Raw genomic sequence first — 24934 nt, forward strand, 5'->3', positions numbered from 1 at the left:
GCAACTATCAACTCTGGAGAGTCTAGGTGAGTACTACAGCCAGAAGATTCCAGGTCACCACTGCTCAGTGTAGGAGTGAGTAAAAGTGCAAGAGGCACAATTGAGAGGTGTGAGTTTTGATGGATGCCATGAAGTGGCTGTCTATTGCAGATGAGAACATATTTCAAGGATGGGCATCACAATTACTTCATCTGCAACAAAAGGAAGAGCAAGATAGATAAATTATTTGAAAAGTAATATCATAAATCGATGACAAACTTTTCTGGAGGTTTGCTAGAAATTAATTGTTGAGAAAGCCCAGGGCATTCATTTGAGATTTTAGTTTTTCAGTAGTTCAGATGAAATCTTTGCTCTTACTCTTGACTTTGCACTTAGGAATCACTCCTGGTGGTGCTCGGCAGGAACATATGGGATGCTAGGGTTCAAAGCTGGGTTGGCCTTATGCAAGAAAATGCCTTACCTCCTGAACTATTACTCTGACTCTGCTCATGCTGTCTTTTAAAGATTACTTCAGAGAGAATAATCTGGCAGGGACAAGACTGAGTCTATACTTTTGTGTCTTTGGGAAAGAGTACCATTGTTTGTTTGTTTATTTGGTTTTTTGATTTTGGAACACACCTATAGCTCTCAGGTTACTCCTGGCTCTGCACTCAGAAATCACTCCTGGCAGGTTCAGGGACTATATGGGATGCTGGGGATGGAACCAAGGCCTGTCCTGGGTCAGACGCATGCAAAGCAAATGCCCTACCAAACTGTGCTACCACTCGGCCCCACCATTGCTTGTCTTAAAAATATATATTTTTTTATAACTTTATTTAAAAATCATGGTTTATAGGGTTGTTTCTTTTTTTCTTTTTTTATAGTATTTTTTTTCTAATACAGTTTTTCCCCCCATAGTTACAGTGTTCTTGATTGAGATTCAGTCATAGAGTGAAGAATACCATTGTTTATGAGTAAGGATTATTATACCTTTTTACAAAGTGTTTTTTCCAACCATCAGTATGTATCTTTTCCCTGGCCAATTACTCTGTAAGTTATTATATGTATAAATATATTTCATATATGCATTCAAGGTATCACTACTGTCTTTAACCTTGGCCATTATTTATTTCTATTTGGGTCACATCTGGCAGCGCTCTGGAGTTACTCCTGGCTCTGCGCTCAGAAATTGCCCCTGGCAGGCACGGGAGGTGGGGTGTGTCAACCATATGGGATGCTGGGATTCGAACCACCAGTCTAAACCTCCATGCTATCTCTCCGACCCCCGACCTTGGCCATTATTTTTAATGATAAACCAATAAAAACAGCAGTGCATTATGAAAGCTGATTTACATTTCATTTTATATGATAATTACTACAGGAAAAGAGTGACATAAATGTTCTTAAGGAGATTTCTCAATAGATTTATGAGAGACGATAATGTATTTGCAGTGCATTTTGGAAATTGGCAGTAGCATTGCAAACCCATGTGAATGCTGGGGCGGGCAGGCCATGTGTGCAGTGTGGACAGCAGGTGCTGTTCCTAATATGTGTAGCTTTGAACAGATACCTGTGCTTCTTCGGACTTCAGTTTTCTCCATCCACAATTGTACAAGGTTACTTAGAATAATCTACTGTTGTCCTTTTCTATGATTTTTGATTAGAACCAGATGATTAATTTCACTTTACAAAACATGCTGCTTTCTAGGTGACAGAAGGTTTCCTTTTTTTTTTTTTTTTTTGTCCTCTCCTTGTTAAAGGGCATAGTTGCTTTTCTCCTTGTTCAGGAAGTGTCCTCTCTTCTGTCTTTGACTACACTGATCCTAGATCTTTCTTCTCTGGCCTTAATGGTTGACACTGATGGTCTTTTGTTTTTTTGTTTTTTTTTGTTTTTGGGTCACACCCGGCAGCGCTCAGGGGTTACTCCTGGCTCTGCGCTCAGAAATCACTCCTGGCAGGCTTGGGGTACCATATGGGATGCCGGGATTCAAACCACCGTCCTTCTGCATGCAAGGCAAACGCTCTACCTCCATGCTATCTCTCTGCCCCCCTCCCCCCTTTTTGAACCACACCTGTCTGTGCTCAGGTGTTACTCTTGGCAATGCTGGGAGTGAGGCATATTAGGATGCTGGTGATCAGACCCAGTCAGCCATACATGCAAGGCAAAATTATATCCATGTATTATCCATCTACCCCACACTAAAGTTCTGTTTTTTCTTTTCTTCAGGTCTACCTTTTGGCATTCTATAAATAACTCTTCTTTTGATTAAGTATGTGTTAGATAGTTTTAGACCAACTTTAAGGGCAGAAGAGGAAATATATAGAATATTTTCTTAATTTTTTTTTCTTTTTTTGCCACTCCTGGCAGTGCTCAGGGGTTAATTTCTGGTTCTGCATTCAGATGCTGGGGGGGGGGGTGTCAAACCTGGGTTGGCTGTGTACAAGGCTGCTGTACATCTTATCACTCCAACCCCCCTTCCTAAGTACTCTTATTTTTTTTTTTTTTTTTTTTTTTTTTTTTTTGGGTCACACCCGGCACCGCTCAGGGGTTACTCCTGGCTCTACGCTCAGAAATCGCTCCTGGCAGGCTCGGGGGACCATATGGGACGCCGGGATTCGAACTGATGACCTTCTGCATGAAAGGCAAACTCCTTACCCTCCATGCTATCTCTCCGGCCCCTAAGTACTCTTATTTAAAATTTAACTATTGAACTGCAGTAGGCTGGAACATACTTTACAGGTGGTAGATTCTGGTTGGATGCCACATGGCCCAATGCTGCTGAAAGTAGCCCTTGGGCATTTCTGTTCTTGTCTCTCTTTCTCCTTCAAAAGTAACTACTTAGGGACACCAGATTTCCTAAGATTTCTGAGTAGCTGCAGATAAGTATAGCCCCATGGGAAGCCCTGAGGCATACTTTTCTGGGTACTAAGTATGGCAGCTTTTGCCCATTAATTGTGTATGAAAACATAGGTTTGCACAAAAGAGACTTTAGAGAATCTGATGATTTATTTAAACACTTCTGGCATAAAGGTTTAAGGGAGGAAGAAAGCTTAAAGGTAAGCTACTTTGGCAGTCGAGGTAAAGCTTTATTTTTCTGGAATAGATACTGACTTTGGAGCCATAAGACCTGTTTAAATCCCAGTCTGTCACTTACCAGCTGAATGACTTAGGGAAAAATCACTATATGTGTTCCTTTTATCATGTGTTTCCTTAAACCCCAGATGGAAGCATGGTTTTATGCTCTGTCTCTTTAGAGAATATCTAAATTTCTAAGGATGGCCCAGGGATATGCATTGTTTAAAAGTGCTTTGTAGATGGTAACGTGCTGTACAAATATATCTAATTACTATTATTTAAACAATATTATGAGAATGAATCTTGTTTTGGTCAAAGTAATAGCTTAAAGCCTGAATTTGGCATGGTGTCTAAGTATAAAAGAGAGTGAATTTCATAATACATAAGTCTCTTTTCCAAGCATATTGTATGAAAGGAGTTTATTGCTGAGTGATGTAGAATTTAAGACAGTGTCTTTAATCTTTTTGAGACTAGATCCAAAGACAATTCAGTAAGACTTTTCGATTTGCTCTGTGGGAGGCAGAACTGAACAGGACTTTAAAATACTTGATGCTCCAAAATCAGGGCAAATGTCTATGTACAGGTCCAACATCAGGAAAGAGATTTCTCTCACGTGTCTTTAGAATCATTAAAGATGGAATCATTAGGTGTGGTTATATTTTGTTAAAAGAAAGATGAGATTTTATTAAATGTGTAAGATGTGTTAGATTATTCAGGAGAGTTGTAGACTTGATACTTTTTCATAAAGTCACTGGTGCAGTGCTAGGCTGTATTTAAGAGCACATCTTGTGTTTTGGGTTCTAGTATTACTTTTTACTGGGTATGTGACTTTTGACAATTAGTATATAGTAGATGCCTCAATGATCTTCTGAAACAGAAATTATGTGCTTGCCAGGTAAGTTACTATGTAGATTTTATACATTATTACATTATTTTATATCATACCTCTGACTTTTTTTGCTATGTGCAAACAGATTTTTATGAGCATGCATTTGTATTATACTGTGTGTCTGTGCGTTTCTGGGGACCCAGTACAGGGACTCACACATGACAATGTTCAGGGCTTACTTCTGCGTCTTTTATTCAAGGATCACTCCTGCATTGCTTGTGTGACCATGTGGGATGCTGGGTTCAGCCTGGATTGGCCATGTGTAAGGTGAACATCCTATTTGCTATACTATTTCTTTTGGCCCCTATCACCAGTTTTTGAAGTAATTTTATTTCATTAACAATTTTGGACCTAAACTAGTTGTTCTCAGGGCTTACCCAGGTTCTGTGCTTAGGGATCACTCTGTGTGTACACACATTAGAGCCATGTGTCGATGCCAGTGATCAAACCCAGGTAGATCATTTGCAACACAAGTTTTTTTTTACCTACTGTTTAATCTCTTCGCACCTCAGAAATTATTATATTTAGTGCCAGAATATTTCATAGGAAAGATCTCCCTGTTTTTAATTCAATGGTTTTTCCTTTCTATTTCTCTCATATTTTGCTGTGCCGATGCAAAAGACAAAATCTGCCACACACACATATCTTTTTTTCTTTTCCTTCAGTTTTTGGATTTTGGTTTTTGGACATCCGGCAGCGCTCAGTGGTTATTCCTGGCTTCGTAGTCATAAATCAATCTTGGCAAGCTCGGGGGACCATATGAGATTCTGGGAATCGAACCCAGGTCCGTTCTGGGTTGGCCACACACAAGGCAAACGCCTTACTGCTGTGCTATTTCTCCAGCCCCGAAACTACTACACACATACCTTTTTTTTGTTTTGTTTTGTTTTTTGTTTTTGGGTAACACCTGGCAGCACTCAGGGGTTACTCCTGGTTCTACGCTTAGAAATTGCTCCTGGTAGGCTCGGGGAACAACATGGGTTGCCGGGATTCGAACCACCATCCTTCTGTATGCAAGACAAATACTTACCTCCATGCTATCTCTTCAGCACACACATACCTTTTTTTATTGTATTTTTCACCTCTACTAAAAAAAGAGCTTACTAAACCTGCTATTCTATAGTTACTTTATTGGAGATATAATAACTTTTGTAAATATACTTGTTATTGAACATTTTCTTCTCTTCCATTCTTTCATTTTATTTTTTAGTTTTTCTTTTCTTTTCTTTTTTTTTCCTTTTTTTTTTTTTTTATTTTTTTGGGTCACACCCGGCAGCACTCAGGGGTTACTCTGGCTCTACGCTCAGAAATCGCTCCTGGCAGGCTCAGGGGATCCTATGGGATGCCAGGACTTGAGCCACTGTCCTTCTGCATGCAAGGCAAACACCCTACCTCCATGCTATCTCTCCTTTTTATCATCTTGAAACAAATGTATCAACTATATGATGCACTTTTTAAATAAAAAATAAAAATATTAAAAAAGGAAATTACTATATGTAGATTGTTTTGAAAATGGCATTCTTATTTATTTAACCTTTGCTTGATTTCATGTAAAAGATTGCTTCAGTTTTGGTGATATTTTTTCTCATTTATTAAGGTTTTATTGATTACCTACCTGTTAGATGTTGGACTAGATGTTGGACTAGATACTAGTGATATCACAGGAAGCATGATAGACAATCTTAATAAGAATTATTCTTTAGGGGCCGGAGAGATAGCATGGAGGTAAGGCGTTTGCCTTTCATGCAGGAGGTCATCGGTTCAAATCCCGGCACCCCATATGGTCCCCCGTGCCTGCCAGGAGCAATTTCTGAGCCTGGAGCCAGGAATAACCCCTGAGCACTGCTGGGTGTGACCCAAAAACTACAAAAAAAAAAAAAAAGAATTATTCTTTAGACATAGGGATTTTGTTATTTCCTTAATTTTCATGCAGTATTAGGACCTTTGCTCTTAACTATTTGAGAAATCTTTATTTTATATAATTCTTACATATAAACCAGAAAAAAATTATTTTTTTTGGGTCAAACCCAGTAACACTCAAGGTTTATGCCTGGCTATGTGCTCAGAAATCGCTTCTAGCTTGGTGGACCATATGGGACACCAGGGGATTGAACCTCGGTCCATTCTAGGCTAGCACTGGCAAGGCAGACGCCTCGCCGCTCCGCGCCACCACTCCAGCCACGAAAATGTTTTATTTTTTAAATGGGCCTCTACTCTAGAAGATACCGATAGCCTTGATGTTTTTAAAATTTCTATAAACCATTATTTTTTTCAGAAATAATGCTGTTACGCTGCAAATGAAGACAGAGCTGAGCAGGTGGGATACTCTTTCTCACCAGTTCTTTTTTGGGGAAGGTGACCTTGGGAAAGCCCAAGGCAATTTAGGGGTGCCATCTGGGGCCGGAGAGATAGCACAGTGGTGTTTGCCTTGCAAGCAGCTGATCCAGGTTGGTTCGAGTCCCAGCATCCCGTATGGTCCCCTGTGCCTGCCAGGAGCTATTTCTGAGCAGATAGCCAAGAGTAACCCCTGAGCACTGCCAGGTGTGCCCCCAAAACCCAAAACCAAAAAAAAAAAAAAAAAAAAAAGAAAGTCAGCCATCTGATCATCTAGTACTAATTTTACTTTCTGAATTTTATTATACAGCTGAATATATATTTGTTGAATATTTTGGAGAGGATAGTTTTAAGATATAAGGATTTTTTTTTTTGCATTTCTTACAGTTGATATCAACTACTTATTCTTAAAGCATTTTTTTCTTCTTCTTCAGGAAAACCAGTCTCTCAAAAGAGAAGTATTTTTATGATTGCCAAGGCCATTGATTTATCTTTATATGGATACTGTTATTGATAGCCTTAGATTAAAACAAGCATGTGTCTCTGCTTGGTTATTCATTCATTCCTTGTTAGGATGATTTTCTCACTGCAGTCTTCTCATTGGCACCCATGCATACAACTGCTGGAGCCTTTTGAAAATCCTATTTTTTTTGTTTGTTTGCTTGTTTATTTTTGGGCCACACCAGCGACACTTGAGTTACTCCTCCTGGCTGTGTGCTCAGAAATTGCTCCTGACTTGGGGGGACCATATGGGACGCCGGGGGATCGAACCGCAGTCCGTCCTAGGCTAGCATGGGCAAGGCAAGACGCCTTACCACTTGTATCACCGCTTTGGCCCTGACAAACTTAATCCTTTTGTCAGAAGAACGACTTATTGAGTCAGGGGTGAAATTTCTTCTCACTACATATTTTCTCTTTGGAGCTTTTTAAAATAATATTTTTATTTAAATACCTTGATTACAAACTTGATTGTGGTTGGGTTTCAGGCATGTAGAGAACACCCCCCATCACCAGTGCAACATTCCCATCACCAATGTCACAGATCTCCCTTCTCCCTACCCCACCCCCGCCTGTACTCAAGACAGGTTTCCTACTTCCCTCATTCATTCTCGTTGTTATGATAGTTCTCAATGTAGTTATTTCTCTAACTTCTCACTCTTTGTGGTAAGCTTTATGAAGTGAGCTATAACTTCCAGTCCTCCTCTCTTTTGTCTCTGAAATTTATTGCAAGAATGTCTTTCATTTTTCTTAAAACCCACAGATGAGTGAGACCATTTTGCATCTTTCTCCCTCACTCTGATTTATTTCACTCAGCATAATAGATTCCATGCACATCCATGTATAGGAAAATTTCATGACTTCACCTCTCCTGACGGCTGCATAATATTTCATTGTGTATATGTACCACGGTTTCTTTTGCCATTCATCTATTGAAGGGCATCTTGGTTGTTTTCAGAGTCTTGCTATGATAAATAGTGCTGCATTGAATATAGGTGTAAGAAAGAGATTTTTGTATTGTATTTTTGTGTTGCTTGGGTATATTCCTAGGAGTGGTATAGCTGGGTCGTATGGGAGCTCAGTTTCCAGTTTTTGGAGGAATTTCCATATCATTTTCCACAAAGGTTGGACTAGACAGCATTCCTACCAGCAGTGGATAAAAGTTTCTTTCTCAGGGCCAGAGAGATAGCATGGAGGTAAGGCATTTGCCTTTCATGCAGAAGGTCATCAGTTTGAATCCCAGTGTCCCATATGGTTCCCCGTGCCTGCCAGGAGCAATTTTCTGAGCATGGAGCCAGGAGTAACCCCTGAGCACTGCTGGGTGTGACCCAAAAACCACCAAAAAAAAGTTCCTTTCTCTTCACATCCCTGCCAACACGGTTTGTTCTCATTCTTTGTGATGTGTGCCAATCTCTGTGGTATGAGGTGGTACCTCTTAGTTGTTTTGATTTGCATCTCCCTGATGATTAGTGATGTGGAACATTTTTTCATGTGCCTTTTGGCTATTCGTATTCCTTCTTTGTCAAATTGTCTGTCCATTTTTTCTCCCCATTTTTTGATGGGATTAGATGTTTTTTCTTGTAAAGTTCTGTCAGTGCCTTGTATATTTTGGAGATTAGACCCTTATCTGATGGGTATTAGATGAATAGTTTCTCCCATTCAGTGGGTGGCTCTTGTATTCTGGGCACTATTTCCTTTGAGGTGCAGAAGCTTTTTTGCTTAATATATTCCCATCTGTTAATCTGTGCTTTCACTTGTTTGGAGAGTTCAGTTTCCGACTTGAGGATGGCTTTAGTCTCAGTGTCATGGAGTGTTTTACCTACATATTGTTCCAAATATCTTATGGTATCAGGTCTGGTACCTAAGTCTTTAATCCATTTGGAGTTTACCTTTGTACATGATGTTAGCTGGGGGAGGAGCTTTTTTAAATGTCCTCCCCCCTTTTTAAGATCAAATTAAATTAAAAAAAATTTTGGGGGGCCGGTGAGATAGCATGGAGGTAAGGTATTTGCCTTGCATGCAGAAGGACGGTGGTTCAAATTCCGGCATCCATATGGTCCCCCGAGTCTGCCAGGATCAATTTCTAAGCATAGAGCTAGGAGGAAACCCTGAGCACTGCCGGGTGTGACCCCAAAACGAAACAAAAAAATTATTTTTTTTTTTGGCCAACCTGTTGGCTCTTGGATTATTCCTGGCTCTGCACTCAGAAGTTACCCCCTGGCAGGCTCAGGGTATGGAATGCCTGGAAAGTCAGAGTGTCAGGCCCTTATCTGCCCCCTCATCTCTGCCTTTGTAGGGTCTCCTCACCTAATTGTTAGACACTTCACCTTCCAGGCATACTGATAGCGGTCAGTTGTTAACATAAGGTCTGATGTTTAAGTGACACCTTCCAGGGGTCTCAAACTCACAGCCCTGTGGGCCTCTATACATTTTATGGCCCTACCCTAGAGGAATCTGTTTTTGTTTTGTTTTGTTTTAGTTGTTTGGGTTACACCGCCCAATGTTCAAGGCTTACTACTGACTTTGCACTCATGGATCACCCCGACTTAGCCTCCTGCGGCCCCCAAGTAAATTTAGTTTGAGACCCCTGCAGTTATACTCATGTTCATTGCAATTGTAGTTCATGTTCCTTGGTAAATCTATTTTGAGACTCAGGTTTTTGTGCCAGGGCTGTCTTGAATGTGTTCCAGAAAGAACACCTGCATAGTAGGTAGGAAGGCAAAACTGTGTAGAAGAGGAGGGAGTTAAATTTTGCAACAGCGCTTTGGAAAGAAGTTGCACAATCCAGGAGCATGAATCCCTCAGAATTGAGGCAGCTGGAGGTGAGAGCGCTGGAGGGCCTGACCCCTTTCAGTCAGGTGTGCACAACGCCTTGACACTTCCTTTTAGATCTTAAGGGAGGGAAACAAGAACATGAGTGTGTATAATGGAAGTGGGGGTTTCCCATCTGAAGGATCCTGTGTACCTATTACACTGTTCAATACAGTCATGTATTGTGTTTGTTGTAGTAAAATGTTGTATTTTGGTGGGGGAGGACAGACCTGGCAATACTTAGGGTTTATTCCTGGTTCAGAGCTCAGTGGTCACTCATGGGAAGTCTTGGGGGAACATATAGGTTGCTGGGGATTGAATTTTGGTTGGCTGCAAACAAGGCTAGTGCCTTAACTGCTGTATTATCTCTCTATTCTCCATACTTTACTATTTATAAAAATGGAAACGAGCTAAGTGATGTTCTCTTTTCCAAAGTTAAAGAAGTTTCGTAACCTAGAGTTTTTTTTTTTTTTTTTTTTTTTTTGCTTTTGGGCCACACCAGGCAATGCTCAGGGGTTACTCCTGGCTATCTGCTCAGAATTGCTCCTGGCAGGCACGGGGAACCATATCGGACGCTGGGATTCGAACCAACCATCTTAGGTCCTGGGACGGCTGTTTGCAAACACCGCTGTGCTATCTCTCTGGCTCCAATCTAGAGTATTTTTAAATTTTAAATTTAAATGGACAAATTTTGTAAATGTCATTAGCAATGTGAAAATATAACATAATCACATGTAAGATCTACAGTGGGTAAACTCTTTTTACAATTTGAAATGTTGCCTTGATTTGAAAATAAGTGTTAAACATTTACTACTTGAGAAATAATGATTTCAGAAATTTTATTTTGTTTTGTTGATGAGAACTAAAGGACTACGTAGGTACTGTTTTAATTGCTCCTTTCATTTGCATTTTATTTTGAATGTCATTATATTTCTTTGTACCTATTATAGGTATATAAATATAGTAAATATTACAATGTTTTTAAAAGTGGGTACAAGTGAGAGAGCTATGTGGGAGAAGTATTCTGTGTGTTGGAATTGCTTTTCACTGACAAACTGGGACTTTTTTTTTCTAAAGGTCATGTTGTCTAATGATTACAAAGATCACTGTAGAAGGGGATTAGATTGTTTTGGGGAGGGAATGTCTTGTTAGCCCCTGCCATTTCCTTCTCGCGGGCATTTTGGTGGGGAATTAGAGAGTACAATCGGTTTTTGAAGTCATAGAGAATTGGGCTTAGGGTCAGTTCTGCCGTCTACTTTTATTTTTTCCCCATTAAAATATTTAAGAAAAAAGTAATACAGGGGCCGGAGAGATAGCATGGAGGTAAGGTGTTTGCCTTTCATGCAGGAGGTCATCGGTTCGAATCCCGGCGCCCCATATGGTCCTCTGTGCCTGCCAGGAGCAATTTCTGAGCCTGGAGCCAGAAATAACCCCTGAGCACTGCCGGGTGTGACCCAAAAACCACACACACACACACACACACACACACACACAAAAAAAAAAGTAATACAAATTTACAAAGATTTATGATTGAGTTTCATTTGACAGTGTTCTAACACCAATCCATTAAGCAGTATTCATTGCCCTCTACCAATGTCCCCATTATCTCTTCTACCCTTCTGTGGTGAGTACATTTCCTCTTTGCAGTTGTCCACGAGTTTCCTTCCCTATCTTACCTTCCTAACTTTACCCTCACCCCAGTAACAAGCTTCCTAATGAAGACCTTTTCTCCTGCTCTTTGCTTCTATTGCCTTTGGGCATTTGATATTCTCCCAGGAAGATTCTCTATATCCCATATACGAGAGTGAGATCATTCTGAGTCTGTTCTGCTCTCTGACTGATTTCACTGAATACATACTTTCCAGATCCACTAATTGCAGAAAATTGGATTATATTATCTTTTTATTTTTATGACTATCATTCATTTTATATATATGTACCACAGTTTCTTTATCAAGTCATCTGTACCATGATTTCTTTATCCAGTCACCCAGTTCATGGATATCTGGGTTGTTTCCAGATTTTGGCTATTGTGAATGTGCTGCAGTGAACATAGGAGGGCAGATGTCTTTGTTCAGTTGTACTTTCAGACCCTTGAAGTATATATATATATATATATAGGAGTGGAGTTTTGCATATTTATATGGAAGCTCATTTCCTAGTTTTTGAGCAAAGTTCATATTTTCTTCTGAAAAGGCTGGTCCAGTTGCCATTACCATCATCAGCGAATGAGAGCCCCCTTTTCCCTTGTATCCTCACCAACACTGGTTGCTCTTGTTCTTTTTGATGTATGTCTGTTGGTGGTGTGAGGTATTCTCATTGTTGTTTTGATTTGCATTTTCCTGATGTCTAGTGATACAGAGCATTTTTTTAAATCTTTTTTTGGTCATTGTATTGCTTCTCTGAGGAAGTTTCTGTTCAACTCTTCTCCCCATTTTTTGGATAGGACAGTTTTTTTTTTCTTACAGAGTTCTTTATGTAGAGCAGGGGTCCTCAAACTTTTTAAACAGGGAGCCAGTTCACTGTCCCTCAGACCATTGGAGGGTCTAACTATAGTAAAAACAAAACTCATGAACGAATTCTTATGCACACTGCATATATCTTATTTTGCAATGAAGAAACAAAACAGATACAAATACAATATGTGGCCTGTGGGGCATAGTTTGAAGACCACTGATGTAGAGTGCTTTATGTTTCTTGGATATTAATCATTTATTGGATGAGTAGTGAGCATATAGTGTCCCAGTCTTTGTATTCTGGTCATAGTTTTTGAGATGCAGTGCTATCTACTTTGTGCAAATAAATTCTTCCTCAACCTTAACTTTCCTCACCAGTACAGTGCTGGGGGTAGTGGTAGCAGACTTCTATCATGGGATTGTAGCACAATGTCTGGTGCATTATAAATGCAGCAGAAACTATCTGTAATGAGTGATGATCACATTAAATGTGCAGTTATTCTTTTACTTTGTATTTAACCCTTTAATAACTGTGGAAAGCAATTCTGGTTTTAGTATGACCTCTGGTGCTATGCTAAGGGGAGGGTCAATGTAGGGTTGTTTTCGGTTGGAAAAATTTTTGAGATCTTAAACTGGATTCTTAGTAGATGATGTTAAGACAAAACACCGTGATAAGGGGGCTGGAGAGATAGCATGGAGGAAAGGCGTTTGCCTTGCATGCAGAAGGATGGTGGTTCGAATCCTGGCATCCTATGGTCCCTTGTACCTGCCAGGGGCGATTTCTGAGCCTAGAGCCAGGAGTAACCCCTGAGTGCTGCTGGGTGTGACCCAAAAACCAAAACCAAAACGAAACAAAACAAAAAAACATGTGATAAGAAACTTGAGTAAAAAAAGGGTGGGCCATGCCTTAGGAATTCCATAGCACCCTTTGGAGGGAGTGAAAAGGAGCAGGAGAGAGGGAGAGGAAGGGAATGAAGGAAATAGAGAGAAGGGAGAAAGGGAGTGGAATAGAGGGACAGGAGAGGAAAGGAGTGAATAGTTTTGGGAATGAACTCTGGTTTTTGAAAAAAGCATGCTCTTGGGCTCCCTAGAAGAATTAGAGAGATTTTGGGGGAGTGATCTGAGAGACAGAGGAGTCCCTTTTGAGAAGTACAGGTAAACTCTTCAGGTGGATAAGGCATATCTTCAAAAGAGAAAGACAGTGGACCAAGTCATAAGGATTCCTGAGTCAGAGAAACAGTGCCAGTACACTGAAAAAAATTGCAGCTTTACCTCCTAGCGGTTTGAAATATCAGCTTGTTAAAATTTAGTTCAAGATAGTATTTTTATCCTAGCACATGCCTCTCGCTCTATTTATTTTTTCAGTTTCCCAGAGATGTTTGTAGGGGAATTGTTTTTTGTTTGTTTTGCTTTAAGAGATTATTTGTAAAGAAAAATTCATAAAGTTTGTGGTTTTAAATAAAATATAACCCTGTAAGTATGTCATTAGTGTTTTCATAGTTTATTAGTGATTTATTAGTTATTAATATTGGCATGGCTATTTATAGTATTTATTATATCTGAAATAGAAATGCTGTTTCTAAAAGTTAAATGGTCAATTAATAATTCCAGCAAACCAGTATGTACTTGAAGCTATCTCTACAATAATAGGCGTTCAGATGACACCCAGCTATTAACTCAAAACACATCAAAGCCTATCTGGATCTTACTCGACTCTGCCTCACCTGGATGATTTTTGTACTGGGTTAATAAAGAAAGAGCAGTTTTGGCTTGGCATGAATTGAGATACCATGAGGCGAAAAACAAACTGACTTTATGACTTCCTTCTGGCTGGCTTGGCTCCACGCTCAGAAATTGCTCCTGGCAGGCTCAGGGGACCATATGGGATGTCCTTCTGCATGCAAGGCAAATGCCCTACCTCCATGCTATCTCTCCGGTTCTCATATTTATATTCTTGTAGGCACAGAATGTTGGATTCAGCTTTTTGATCCATTTTGCCACTCTGTGTCTCTTAACAGATGTAGCTAGTCCATTGATGTTGAGAGAGATCATTGTCATGGAATTTAGTGTCATCTTTGTGTAGAAGTTTGTTGTGTCTGTTGGTCTGTCTTGTCTTAAAGTAGATCTTTCAAATTTTCTTTTTTTTTTTTTTTTTGTTTTTTTTTTTTGGCCACACCCGACAGTGCTCAGGGGGTCACTCCTGGCTGTCTGCTCAGAAATAGCTCCTGGCAGGCACGGGGGACCATATGGGACACCGGGATTCGAAACAACCACCTTAGGTTCTGGATTGGCTGCTTGCAAGGCAAGCATCGCTGTGCTATCTCTCCGGGCCCTCAAATTTTCTTTTAAGACTTGTTTTGAGTTTGTAAAGTTTCTGAGCTGCTGTTTATCCAGAAAACTATGTATACTTCCTTCAAACCTGAAAGTGAGTCTGGCTGGGTGCAGTATTCTAGACAAAGCATTCATTTTGTTCAGTTTTGTCACTATATCCTATCACTCCCTTCTGGCCTTGAGGGTTTCTTGTGAGAGGTCTGCTGTAAATCTTTTTTTTTTTTAAATATATCTTTATTTAATCAGCTTGATTACAGATATGATTGTAGTTGGGTTTCGGTCACCATGCAACATTCCCATCACCAATGTCACAGATCTCCCTCATCCCCACCCCTCCCCTACCTGTACTCTAGACAGGCTTCTACTTCCCTCGTTCATTCACATTGTTATGATAGTTCTCAGTGTAGTTATTTCTCTAACAACACTCATAACTCTTTTTTTTTTTTGTTTTTGGGCCACACCCGGTGACACTCAGGGGTTACTCCTGGCTATGCGCTCAGAAGTTGCTCCTGGCTTGGGGGACCATATGGGACGCCGGGGGATCGAACCGCGGTCCGTCCTAGGCTAGCGCAGGCAAGGCAGGCACCTTACCTCTAGTGCCACCGCCCGGCCCACTCATAACTCTTTATGGTGAGCTTCATGTAGTAGCTGGACCTTCCAGCCCTCCTCTTTTTTTGTCTCTGGGAATTACTGCAAAAATGTCTTTTATTTTTCTTAAAACCCATAGATAAGTGAGACTATTCTGCGTTTTTCCCCCTCTGACTTATTTCCCTCAGCATAATAGATTCTATGTTCATCCATGTATAGGAAAATTTCATGACTTCATCTCTCTTGATGGCTGCATAATATTGCATTGTGTATATGTATATGTACATATACACAGTGGTCTGCTGTAAATCTTAAGAATGCTCCTTTCAATGTAATTTCCCTTTTTGATCTTGCTGCTTTCAGTGTGGGATTTATCATTGTGACTAGGATGTGTTTTGGGGTGTTTTTCTTCAGGAGGTATTTATATTTTTAAAGAATTAGGAGTGGGGCCGGAGGGATAGCATGAAGGAAAGGTGTTTGCCTTGCATGCAGAAGGATGGTGGTTCAAATCCTGGCATCCTATATGATCTCCCAAGCCTGCCAGGAGCGATTTCTGAGCGTAGAGCCAGGAGTTACCCCTGAGTACTGCCAGGTGTGTCCCAAAAACAAACAAAAAAAGAATTCGGAGTTAACTGTATAACCGAGCAATGGTGGTATATATTAGATGTTTATCTATGAATTGATATTCTGTATTATATAGGGCTGTAAGGGTTAATTCATGTGAAAAATGTCTTGTTTGAGGTTTACTTTTTTTTTTCATAGTTCAATGCCTAGACATATAAAAGTGATTTCTTTCTTTTTTTTTTTTTTTGGTTTTTGGGCCACACCCGGCAGTGCTCAGGGGTTACTCCTGGCTGTCTGCTCAGAAATAGCTCCTGGCAGGCACGGGGGACCATATGGGACACCGGGGTTCGAACCAACCACCTTTGGTTCTGGATCGGCTGCTTGCAAGGCAAACGCTGCTGTGCTATGTCTCCGGGCCCAAAAGTGATTTCTATTTTTCAACCAGCAGTTAGGTTTACAAAATAGTAGATGATAAATTTTACATGGAAAATATGATGGAAGGATAGCGGGAGAAATGAAAGGAATGATATGCCTGCATAGTATTATATTTGTTATGCTGTGTTAGTTATATGAGGTCTGTAGCTTCTCGGGGAGATTAAGGCAGAGTCTATTATGTCAGCACAGTAATCTAGCTGAGGGGAAGATCAGAGTTGAAATGGAGGTGTGCTTCAGGAAGGTGAGCTATAAGGTTTGAAGGGCATAGAGAAGATGGAATTTAGACTATGTGTTCCAAGAGGAGAGAAATAAAAAAAGTGTGAAAATTCCAGTGTGTAAGGGGAAATGCATTTATGACTGAAATAGAACAGTTGGATAAGCTCACCTTGATAACCAGAAGAGTCCTAAAGGGGAAGAAGGATCATGAATTTGGTCTTGCTCCATTGAGATTTGTAATAGAATTCTTTCCTAGAAATGTTCAGGGGTGGTCTAAGACGTAGAATTAGGGCCTCTCTTACTGAGGTCTCTAGTTTATTATAAATTCCTCTGCATGGAAGGCTGGAGACAAGGCAACGAGTTACAAGAGTACAAGATCAATGTGTGATAAGAGAATGGTGGCCTGAACTGAGATGGTGGCTATAGGAATCCAAGATGAGAAGATTCATAAGCTTTCTCTTGAAGTGATCCATTAATGACATAAAACTGCAGATTGATGGGGATGTGACTCAGTAGTTGAGTGATTATTTTCCTGTGTGAGATCCTGGGTTTAATCCCGGCATCACTGAAAACTGCTAACAAAGCAATAGAAAATCAAAGTTGGGGTTGATTTCCATAAGAGGGGATAGTAATTACAAATAGCTCCCACTCACTTTTTCAGGGAATGATTGGATAAAGAATTTTGAAGGAGAATTCCATCTGCTAGGAAGATGGTGTAGTAATGGTGGTTTAGAACAGTGTTTTTCAACTTTTTTGATGCAAAGGCAAAGTGTGCAAAGGCACACTTTTTTCATGAAAAAAAAAATATCATGTGGCACACCACCATTAGAAAATGTTAAAAAAATTTAACTTTATGCCTATATTGACTATATATAAAGTAATTCTCTTGATAGGAATCAAGTAAACAAAAAGAAATTATTTATAATTATTTCATAATAAAGTATTTTATAATGATTGGTTTATTTGTAAGCCGAAGCCGCGTGTTACGGATGAAATTGGAATTTCTCCCACTGCACACCAGACAATCGTATCTCATGGCACATTGGTTGAAGAACACTGGTTTAAACAATGGTTGAGGAATGCCAAATGGGTTTTTCCCCAATAATTTAGAGCTTCAGAGCTCAGGAGAGACACATAAAATGGACATGTAGTTCAGCAGCATATGTATGATCTAGTAGTCTTGAATGAAGGTGGTTCCCTTAAAGTAGATTGTTAGCAGTACTAAAACATGGAATCCCAGTTAATGTCAGTGTTAAGTCTGGCAAGAGTAGAAGGTAGAAAATTACTGGAAATTTTTTGATCATGAAATCCAGGGGAATAAGTGTTCCATAAAATGAACTCAGCATTCTAGAGAGAACAAAGCTTAAGTCTAAAATAAGTGGTGTCCTTGATTTAAACAGTTACATTACTAGTAATGGAAATTGGAATTGAGAATGAATGAGTCTCAGAATTGTGCCAAATACTGGAAGTTAGGGAATGTAAAGAGAGGAAAGAAAGGCAGATGGGTGGAAGAAGAATGAAGGGCTCAGAACTTGTTTTTAAAGACAGACAAAAGAATCATTCTTTTTTTCCCCCCTGCTTTTTTGGGACATACCCGGTGATGCTCAAGGGGTTACTCCTCGCTCTGTGCTCAGAAATTGCTCCTGGCTTGTGGGACCATATGGGACATCAGGGATCAAACCGAGGTCTTGTCCTGTGTCAGCTGCATGCAGGGCAAACACCCTATAGCTGTGCTATCACTCTGGCCCAGAATCATTCTTTTTTTTTTTTTTTTGGTTTTTGGGTCACACCCGGCAGTGCTCAGGGGTTACTCCTGGCTGTCTGCTCAGAAATAGATCCTGGCAGGTACGGGGGACCATATGGGATACCGGGATTTGAACCAACCACCTTTGGTCCTGGATCGGCTGCTTTCAAGGCAAATGCCACTGTGCTATCTCTCTGGGCCCCCAGAATCATTCTTAAATATTGATGGGAAAGGGTTAGGTGGGTAGACAGGTAAGTATAGTCTTATGCAATTATTTAACAAAAATGCTGAGAACTGAACACAATTGAATTTTGTTTCTATGAAGTAATTGTATTGATATAGCTAATTTTGACCAGCTTTTTTTCTGGGTCCTTGGCGAATCTGCATTTAGAACACTGCATTTAGAGGGAGTTGGAGAGATAGTAAGTAGGTAGGGCACTTATCTTGTACACAGCTTACCTTGCATGTTTAAAAAACAAAACAAAACAAAACAAGCTCACAGAATTTCAGTCTGATGTGTTCAAGATTTCCTCAACAGCCTAAGCAAGTTTGCATCTGCTGAAGCCTGCAGCTCATGTCCAGGTGATCCTCTCCTTTTGAATAGTGACCAGTGGCTAGGTCTCACACTGGGTTCATGCTTATCCTGTCACATACTGTCTGGTGCTCTTGATGACTTGTCTCTGGAGCTCTGTGATCTGTTGTTTGCTGCTGATGGCTCAGACACTGTCCTTTTGATTTTCTTCAGGAGTGTGACTGGGAGAACTGCTGCCTTTCCTCCTGTGTGCTCCAACATAGGTGTGAGGTCAAAGGGAGGTTGTTACCTGCTTCATGCTCTCTTTCATGTCTTAGTTATCTCTGCCCTGAGTTACTTCCCATCAGAATTTTATACTTACGGAGCATAGTATTGATTCAGAAATTAAAGGGCCCTCTTCTCTTCCCTATGCTTTTCTCTGGATATGTGCATTGTGCTTCAGCAATAGTCTGAGTTCAGAAGAAATGAATAGACTTTCTTGTGAAAGTTAGCAATGTTCTGATGGCTGACCTATATCAACTCTTTTAAAATAAGGAATTAGGGGCTGGAGAGATAACACAGCAGTAGGGCGTTTGCCTTGCAAGCGACCGACCCAGGACCAATGGTGGTTTGAATCATGGCATCCCATATGGTCCTTTGTGCCTGCCAGGAGCGATTTCTGAGCAGAGAGACAGGAGTAATCCCTTAGTGCTGCTGGGTGTGGCCCAAAAACCAAAACCAAAACAAACAAAACAAAACAAAAAAATGAAAAGAAAAGAAAAAAAATGATATTAAGGAATTAGTTGCTATTTTTCTGTGCTAACTGCTTCATTCAGAGGAGTAGAATTTTAGGGCAGTGATATTGCGAAATTAGATTTTCCTCCTTGCCATATAAGTGGAAATTAAGTGCCCCAAGCCTGCCATCTACCTTGAACACACTTTGTCCTTCACAGTCCATAGACTTCTGTGCATTATAGCCATGGGTAAGATCCAGGGGGAATGATGAGAAAAGACAAACGGGCAAAAGTCATTTTGAGATGAGACTTTCTGGTGGAGGCTTAAGTCCTGGGGGAGAGGTTTTATTGAAGTTGATGCTTGAATGATTTGAAAGTTGAGGGCAGCAGCAGTCGATTCTGTTTGCTGAACATCACGAAATACATGTTTCTGTCGTTACTTAGCCTTCCCCTTTCCCATTTTTGTGGTTCCTTCCTTTCTCTGCTTCGGTCTTGTAGTCTCTGTCTTCCATCCTTGCAAAGCAGGAACACAGCTCACCTTTTGATAGCCACTGAAGCCAGTAAACACTGACCAGCATGTCCTCCGCCAATGCTTTTTTTCCAGAAGCAGATTCCTGTCCTTGCCCCTCTTGAGAAGACAACTGGGAGGCACAGTAATTAAAAACAAACACACAAGTCATCAAATTCTAAGCACCTTGATTGCTACCCTTGTTCCTTTGGCTAGTACCACAGAAGAGATTGGAAGCTCTCTTTGGGTGACTCGAGCTGGAATGGGAAAAAGGAACAATAGTTTTATTAACTGGGTGGGGTGCTGAGGGTATTAAAGTCCTTTGGTTGGCCAAAGTGGAGGCATGAAACAGCACAAGCCTTGGGAGGAGCCTCTCATATTGCATTCCTGAGCATTGCCAGTTGTGGCCCCCAAACAAAAATACAAAAAGAAAATGTTCCTTTTTCAATCCTCAGTGGTGTTAAACTTTTGGGATGTTTGAAAAGTCCAATGTTTTCTTTGTTTCCTATTCCTGTTCTTGTTCATTTATACTTAACACATGGCAATAGTTGGTTAACCTTATGCATTTTATTATAATAATTCATGGTCTTGAAATTAGATAGATCTTTATTATAGACAAGGAGAGTAGACTGTTAAACTTGGTCCCAAACTTTGTAAAAACTAGTTGAAACATGGGCTACAAGAAGAACAACTATTCTGGGAAAGAGTTTACTGGTAGCAAATGAATGTTTGGTGACTAGGATGCAAATTACATTCTAGTAGGGGGGATTTAAGATGGTTTATTTGTTTAGTTATTATTTATTTGTTTTTTGGGCCATACCTGACAATGCTCAGGAATGATTCCTGGCTCTGCACTTAGGAATCACTCCTGGTGAGCGTGGGGAGCATATGGGATGCTAGGGATCAAACCTGGATAGGAGGGCAAGTGCCTTCCCCACTGTACTGTCTCTCAGTCCCCTGAGAGAATTGATTTAAATCCTAGAAATAAATTCAGGATCTGAGTTATAAAAGAGCTAGTTTGCTCTATTAGATGAACATAGGGAGGTTCTCTATCTACAGGTGGTGGAAGTTCAAATTAATAAATTTTACTGTGGATTCTTATTTTTCAGAACTGTGTATCAGCATATGTGGATTCTTATTTTTCAGAACTGTATCAGCATATATAAGTATCTTCATCCTTGTACAACTATGTAGGCAAACAAATATATCTGTTACATTCATGAGTGCAGAATGTTCTGTATTTGTATGCTTTGTATGTTATTGAGAGGTGACCTTGTCTGGACATATGTGTGTGTATATATATATATGTATATATGTATATATACGTATATATATACACACATATGTTATTTTCTGGGCTTATTTGCTATGTAAATCGGGGCTTGAAAACTGGTATATGTGGCCATAAATATACATTAGGTGGTTGTCATTTAGTTATGTTAAAATTTTATCTTCCCTATTCAGTTGGAATAATTTCATTAACAGTGCCTTAAGGAACAGGATATATCGTTGAATTTTCTTTTAGAGAATTGCCTAGTCACATCGGATCCAATTAAGTTTTGCATATGTTATCAGTGACATTAAAGGCAACCAACCAAGTGTGGTGTTAAATAAAATTAGAAAAGTTATTTTAGTAAAAAGTAACTTGTACTTAGTATATATTGAACTGGTAAGTGTAATGAATGTAGTTCTTAAGAACAGCATCCATGTTTTACTTAACACATTAAATGATCATAAATTTAGTTTTACTATCTTTAAACCTCTTTATTAAATTTGCCTCAAACTTAGAATTTATGTATTATTGTTAAAAAATATTGTTAATTTCCAGTAAGCAAGTTTAGTTATCTCACTTGTGAAAATACTAGGAGTTAGAAATTTTGGCAGTTAAAACATTTTTATTTTGCAACCAAGATTTTAAAAGTTTCATAATTATTAAAAACTACTTCTTACAATTGGTGACTTTAAATTTAAAATCAATTGGAAATTTTATTTGGGCCACACCCAGTAGTTATTCTGGGCTATGCACTCAGAAATTGCTCCTGGCTTGGGGGACCATATGGGACACTGAGGGATTGAACCACGGTCCATCTCAAGCTCGAGTGCTCAAGGCAGACTTATGACCTACGCCACCGCTCTGGCCCCTCTATTGGAATTTTATTTATTTTTTTGGTTTTTGGGTCACACCCAGCAGCGCTCAGGGGTTCCTCCTGGTCTACACTCAGAAATCGCTCCTGGCAGGCCCAGGGATCATATAGGATGCCCGGATTTAAACCAATGTCCTTCTGCATGCAAGGCAAATGCCCTACGTCCAAGCTATCTCTCCAGTCTCCCTCTCTATTGGAATTTTAAAGTGTTCTCTGAAAGGTTTGGTGAAAATAGAAATGGAGTAATAATATTTTGTGTTCGTACTTTTATTTTTCACTGTGTTTTTAAAATGTTAAAATTTACCCAGGATTTGATGATTTACCTCCCTCCCACACTCCCTCTGTTTTCAGTTCTTTCTTCCCTCCCTCTTTGGGCCACACCTAGCCACCCAGTAGTAGTCAGGACTTATCTCTGACTGCACTGTGGAATTTCTCTTGACATGCTCCAGGAATCATAGGGGGTTCCAGAGATTGAACCCAGGTCAATCTCATGCAAGGCAAATGCCCTACTCATCAATCTAGCTCTAAACTTGACACTTTTTTTTTTGTGCATGCGAGGGTGGGGTGGGTTGGATTACACCCAGTGGTGCTCAGGGCTTATTCCTGGTTCTGTGCTCAGAAATTGCTCCTGGTAGGCTCGGGGGACCATATGGGATGCCGGGAATCCATGCTGGGTCCATCCTGGGTTGGCAAACGTACTACCACTGTGCTATCCCTCTGACCCCTAAACTTGATACTTTTAAAAAAAACAAAAGCCAAGTTAACTAACCTTAAAACATACAGCCTTGAATTGTGGAGGCTCTTTGAATGCTGGGAAGGAAGTTTTCATTCATGGAGTGATTCATTGACCCCTGCAAAAGTTTACTGCCTCTGTCTGGTAAATGTGGTTGGGATGTGATTGGGTGATTTGAAATTTTTTTTCTCTTCAGTGTTCAGTAGAGCTTATTCTCTGATTGGTTGTCAGTTCACTACTCAATTCCTCTAAGTGGAGTTTGTTGCTGACTTTTTTTAGATGATATTATTAGGAATAATTTTTTAAAGGATGTAAGTCAAACTACTATAAACCTAAAATTTGTATCGATGTTTAAAATTTTAGGTATGCAATACCGCCGGAACATGGAAAACGACTTGAAAGACTGGCTCAAGGTAAACTTGCTTTCTGTAATTTTTTTTTTCTAGATAGGCTTATTGTTTTGGAGGTATTTTTATAGCATAAAATGTGTTTTAATTTTTTTAAAGTTATTGTCTTTTTGGGAGAGTTGCATACACACTTAAAAATGTTCAAGGATTACTTCTGGTTCTATACTGTATGGTACTGTTCTGTGCTGGTTCTGGATCTGTCCTGGCGGGGCTCTCGGAGACCATATGAGGTGCCAGGGACCAAACCCTGGTTGCCTTGTACAAGGCAAGTGTTCTACCTGCTGTACTATCTCTTTGGTACCAGTTCTTATTTTATTTTTTTGGTTTTTGGTTTTTGGATCAAACCCATCAGTGCTCAGGGATTACTGCTGGCTCTATGCTCAGAAATTGCTCCTGGTAGGCTCGGGGGACCATATGGGATGCTGGGATTCGAACCACCATCCTTTTGCATGCAAGGCAAACACCTTACTTCTATGCTATCTGTCCAGCCCCAGTTCAGTTTTTATGTTTTAAGGTACTCAAATTGAATAAATTAAGATTTCTCATATTATTATATAATTTTTTTCCAGTACTATGATCTTCATGACTGTTTAATTTTGTTGGTTAGTGTTTCATCAAATGATTGAATTTATTTTGGTTATTTGCATTAACAAATTATATTAAACAACATTGCACCAATGTATTTTTCCTTTTTTAACTTTATGTTCTTGGGATATATCCCAAAGAGCTCTGATGTCGATGCCCAAGGACACAGGTACTTCTAGGGACTTTTTCTGTTGCCCATCGCCATAATGTTTACTCTCCGACTTATCTCTTGGGCTTCTATTTCCCTCCAAGGAAATGTGAGAGTGAAGGTCCCCAGATAATTGCATAAAGTAAATTATATGCCTTCTTAGATGGGCAAAATTAAAATATATTTTACCAGAATTTACATTTTTGTATTTTATGATTTTCTAGTCATTAAGACCGTAAGTGAAGAATTCTGATTTTTATTGAAGGTTTCATTCTGGGTCTACTTGTGTCTGAAGATAATACCTTCCTTATACTTTTCGTAAAAATATTCTGTCCTCATCTGCTTACTCAAGGGAGGAAAACCAGATTTACTCCCTGTTAACCTTATCTTCAATTTCCCTAGTTATCCTTACCAAGAAAGAAAATAGGCTGCTAGTGATTTGCTTATAGGGAAAATTAGAGTTTCAATTGAGTGACAACTTTGGATAATACATTTGACCCATATCTAAGATTGAATCCTCCAAGAACATTGCCCTTTTAGTCAGGTGCTGTTCTAATTTCATTGGTTTTTAGTTTGCCTTATAATAGAAAAGGACATTGTCACAGCATTCTATGTGCTATAAATGAGTAATGAAATAGGGCCACTAAGAAACCCCATTGTTTGACTTTACGGTTCCAAAAAGAAATTCATAGTAACATCAAAAAGTTATTTTTCCCCAAATTAGAGAAGAATATTAGGGAACTGTTGCAGGATCCCTTTTGTAAGAAGCATTATAATTTTGGCTGATTAATAACTATAAAGCACAGGTTCTTTTATAATGTAATACATTATGGTGATGATAGCAATGGACATGTGATCTTGAACTTTGGTAGGTGTTATTATGATTTTTATTAAGGCTGCTGAATCTTGATTTGGGATAATAGATGGGAGCACAGCTTAGGAAGTGACTATCATAACCCTTATATTCACAGTGAACTGCTGAATCCACATGCTGCACTTACCTTTCTTTTCTCTATAATGATTCTACCATCTTCTATTCTCTTTACCATCAGAGAACTTTTAAAATGGAGCCAAAGCACAATTTGAACATGGAGCCCAAATTACCTCTATAAACTGTCAGGGAACACTTTGATGTGAACTATCTGAAAATGGTTGTCATTTGTTTGATCAGCAAGAAGTCAATAAACGTGAAGGATGAACAAGAACTTTAAGCTGAATTGCATGTTTATTCAAAATTATTTCC

General features: G+C 39.6%; 1 protein-coding gene across 1 annotated transcript in view; it reads left to right on the plus strand.

Annotated features, from left to right (window-relative positions):
* The window catches only part of KDM4C (lysine demethylase 4C), a 392436-nt gene that overhangs the window by 34592 nt on the left and 332910 nt on the right, over positions 1-24934 (plus strand). The window contains exon 5 of the mRNA XM_049770299.1: positions 22915-22964. Coding sequence (XP_049626256.1) covers positions 22915-22964 — 50 coding nt within the window. The remainder of the gene's footprint in view (positions 1-22914; positions 22965-24934) is intronic.

Source organism: Suncus etruscus, chromosome 1 (genome assembly GCF_024139225.1).
Source record: "Suncus etruscus isolate mSunEtr1 chromosome 1, mSunEtr1.pri.cur, whole genome shotgun sequence".
In the NCBI taxonomy this organism is placed as follows: Eukaryota; Metazoa; Chordata; class Mammalia; order Eulipotyphla; family Soricidae; genus Suncus; species Suncus etruscus.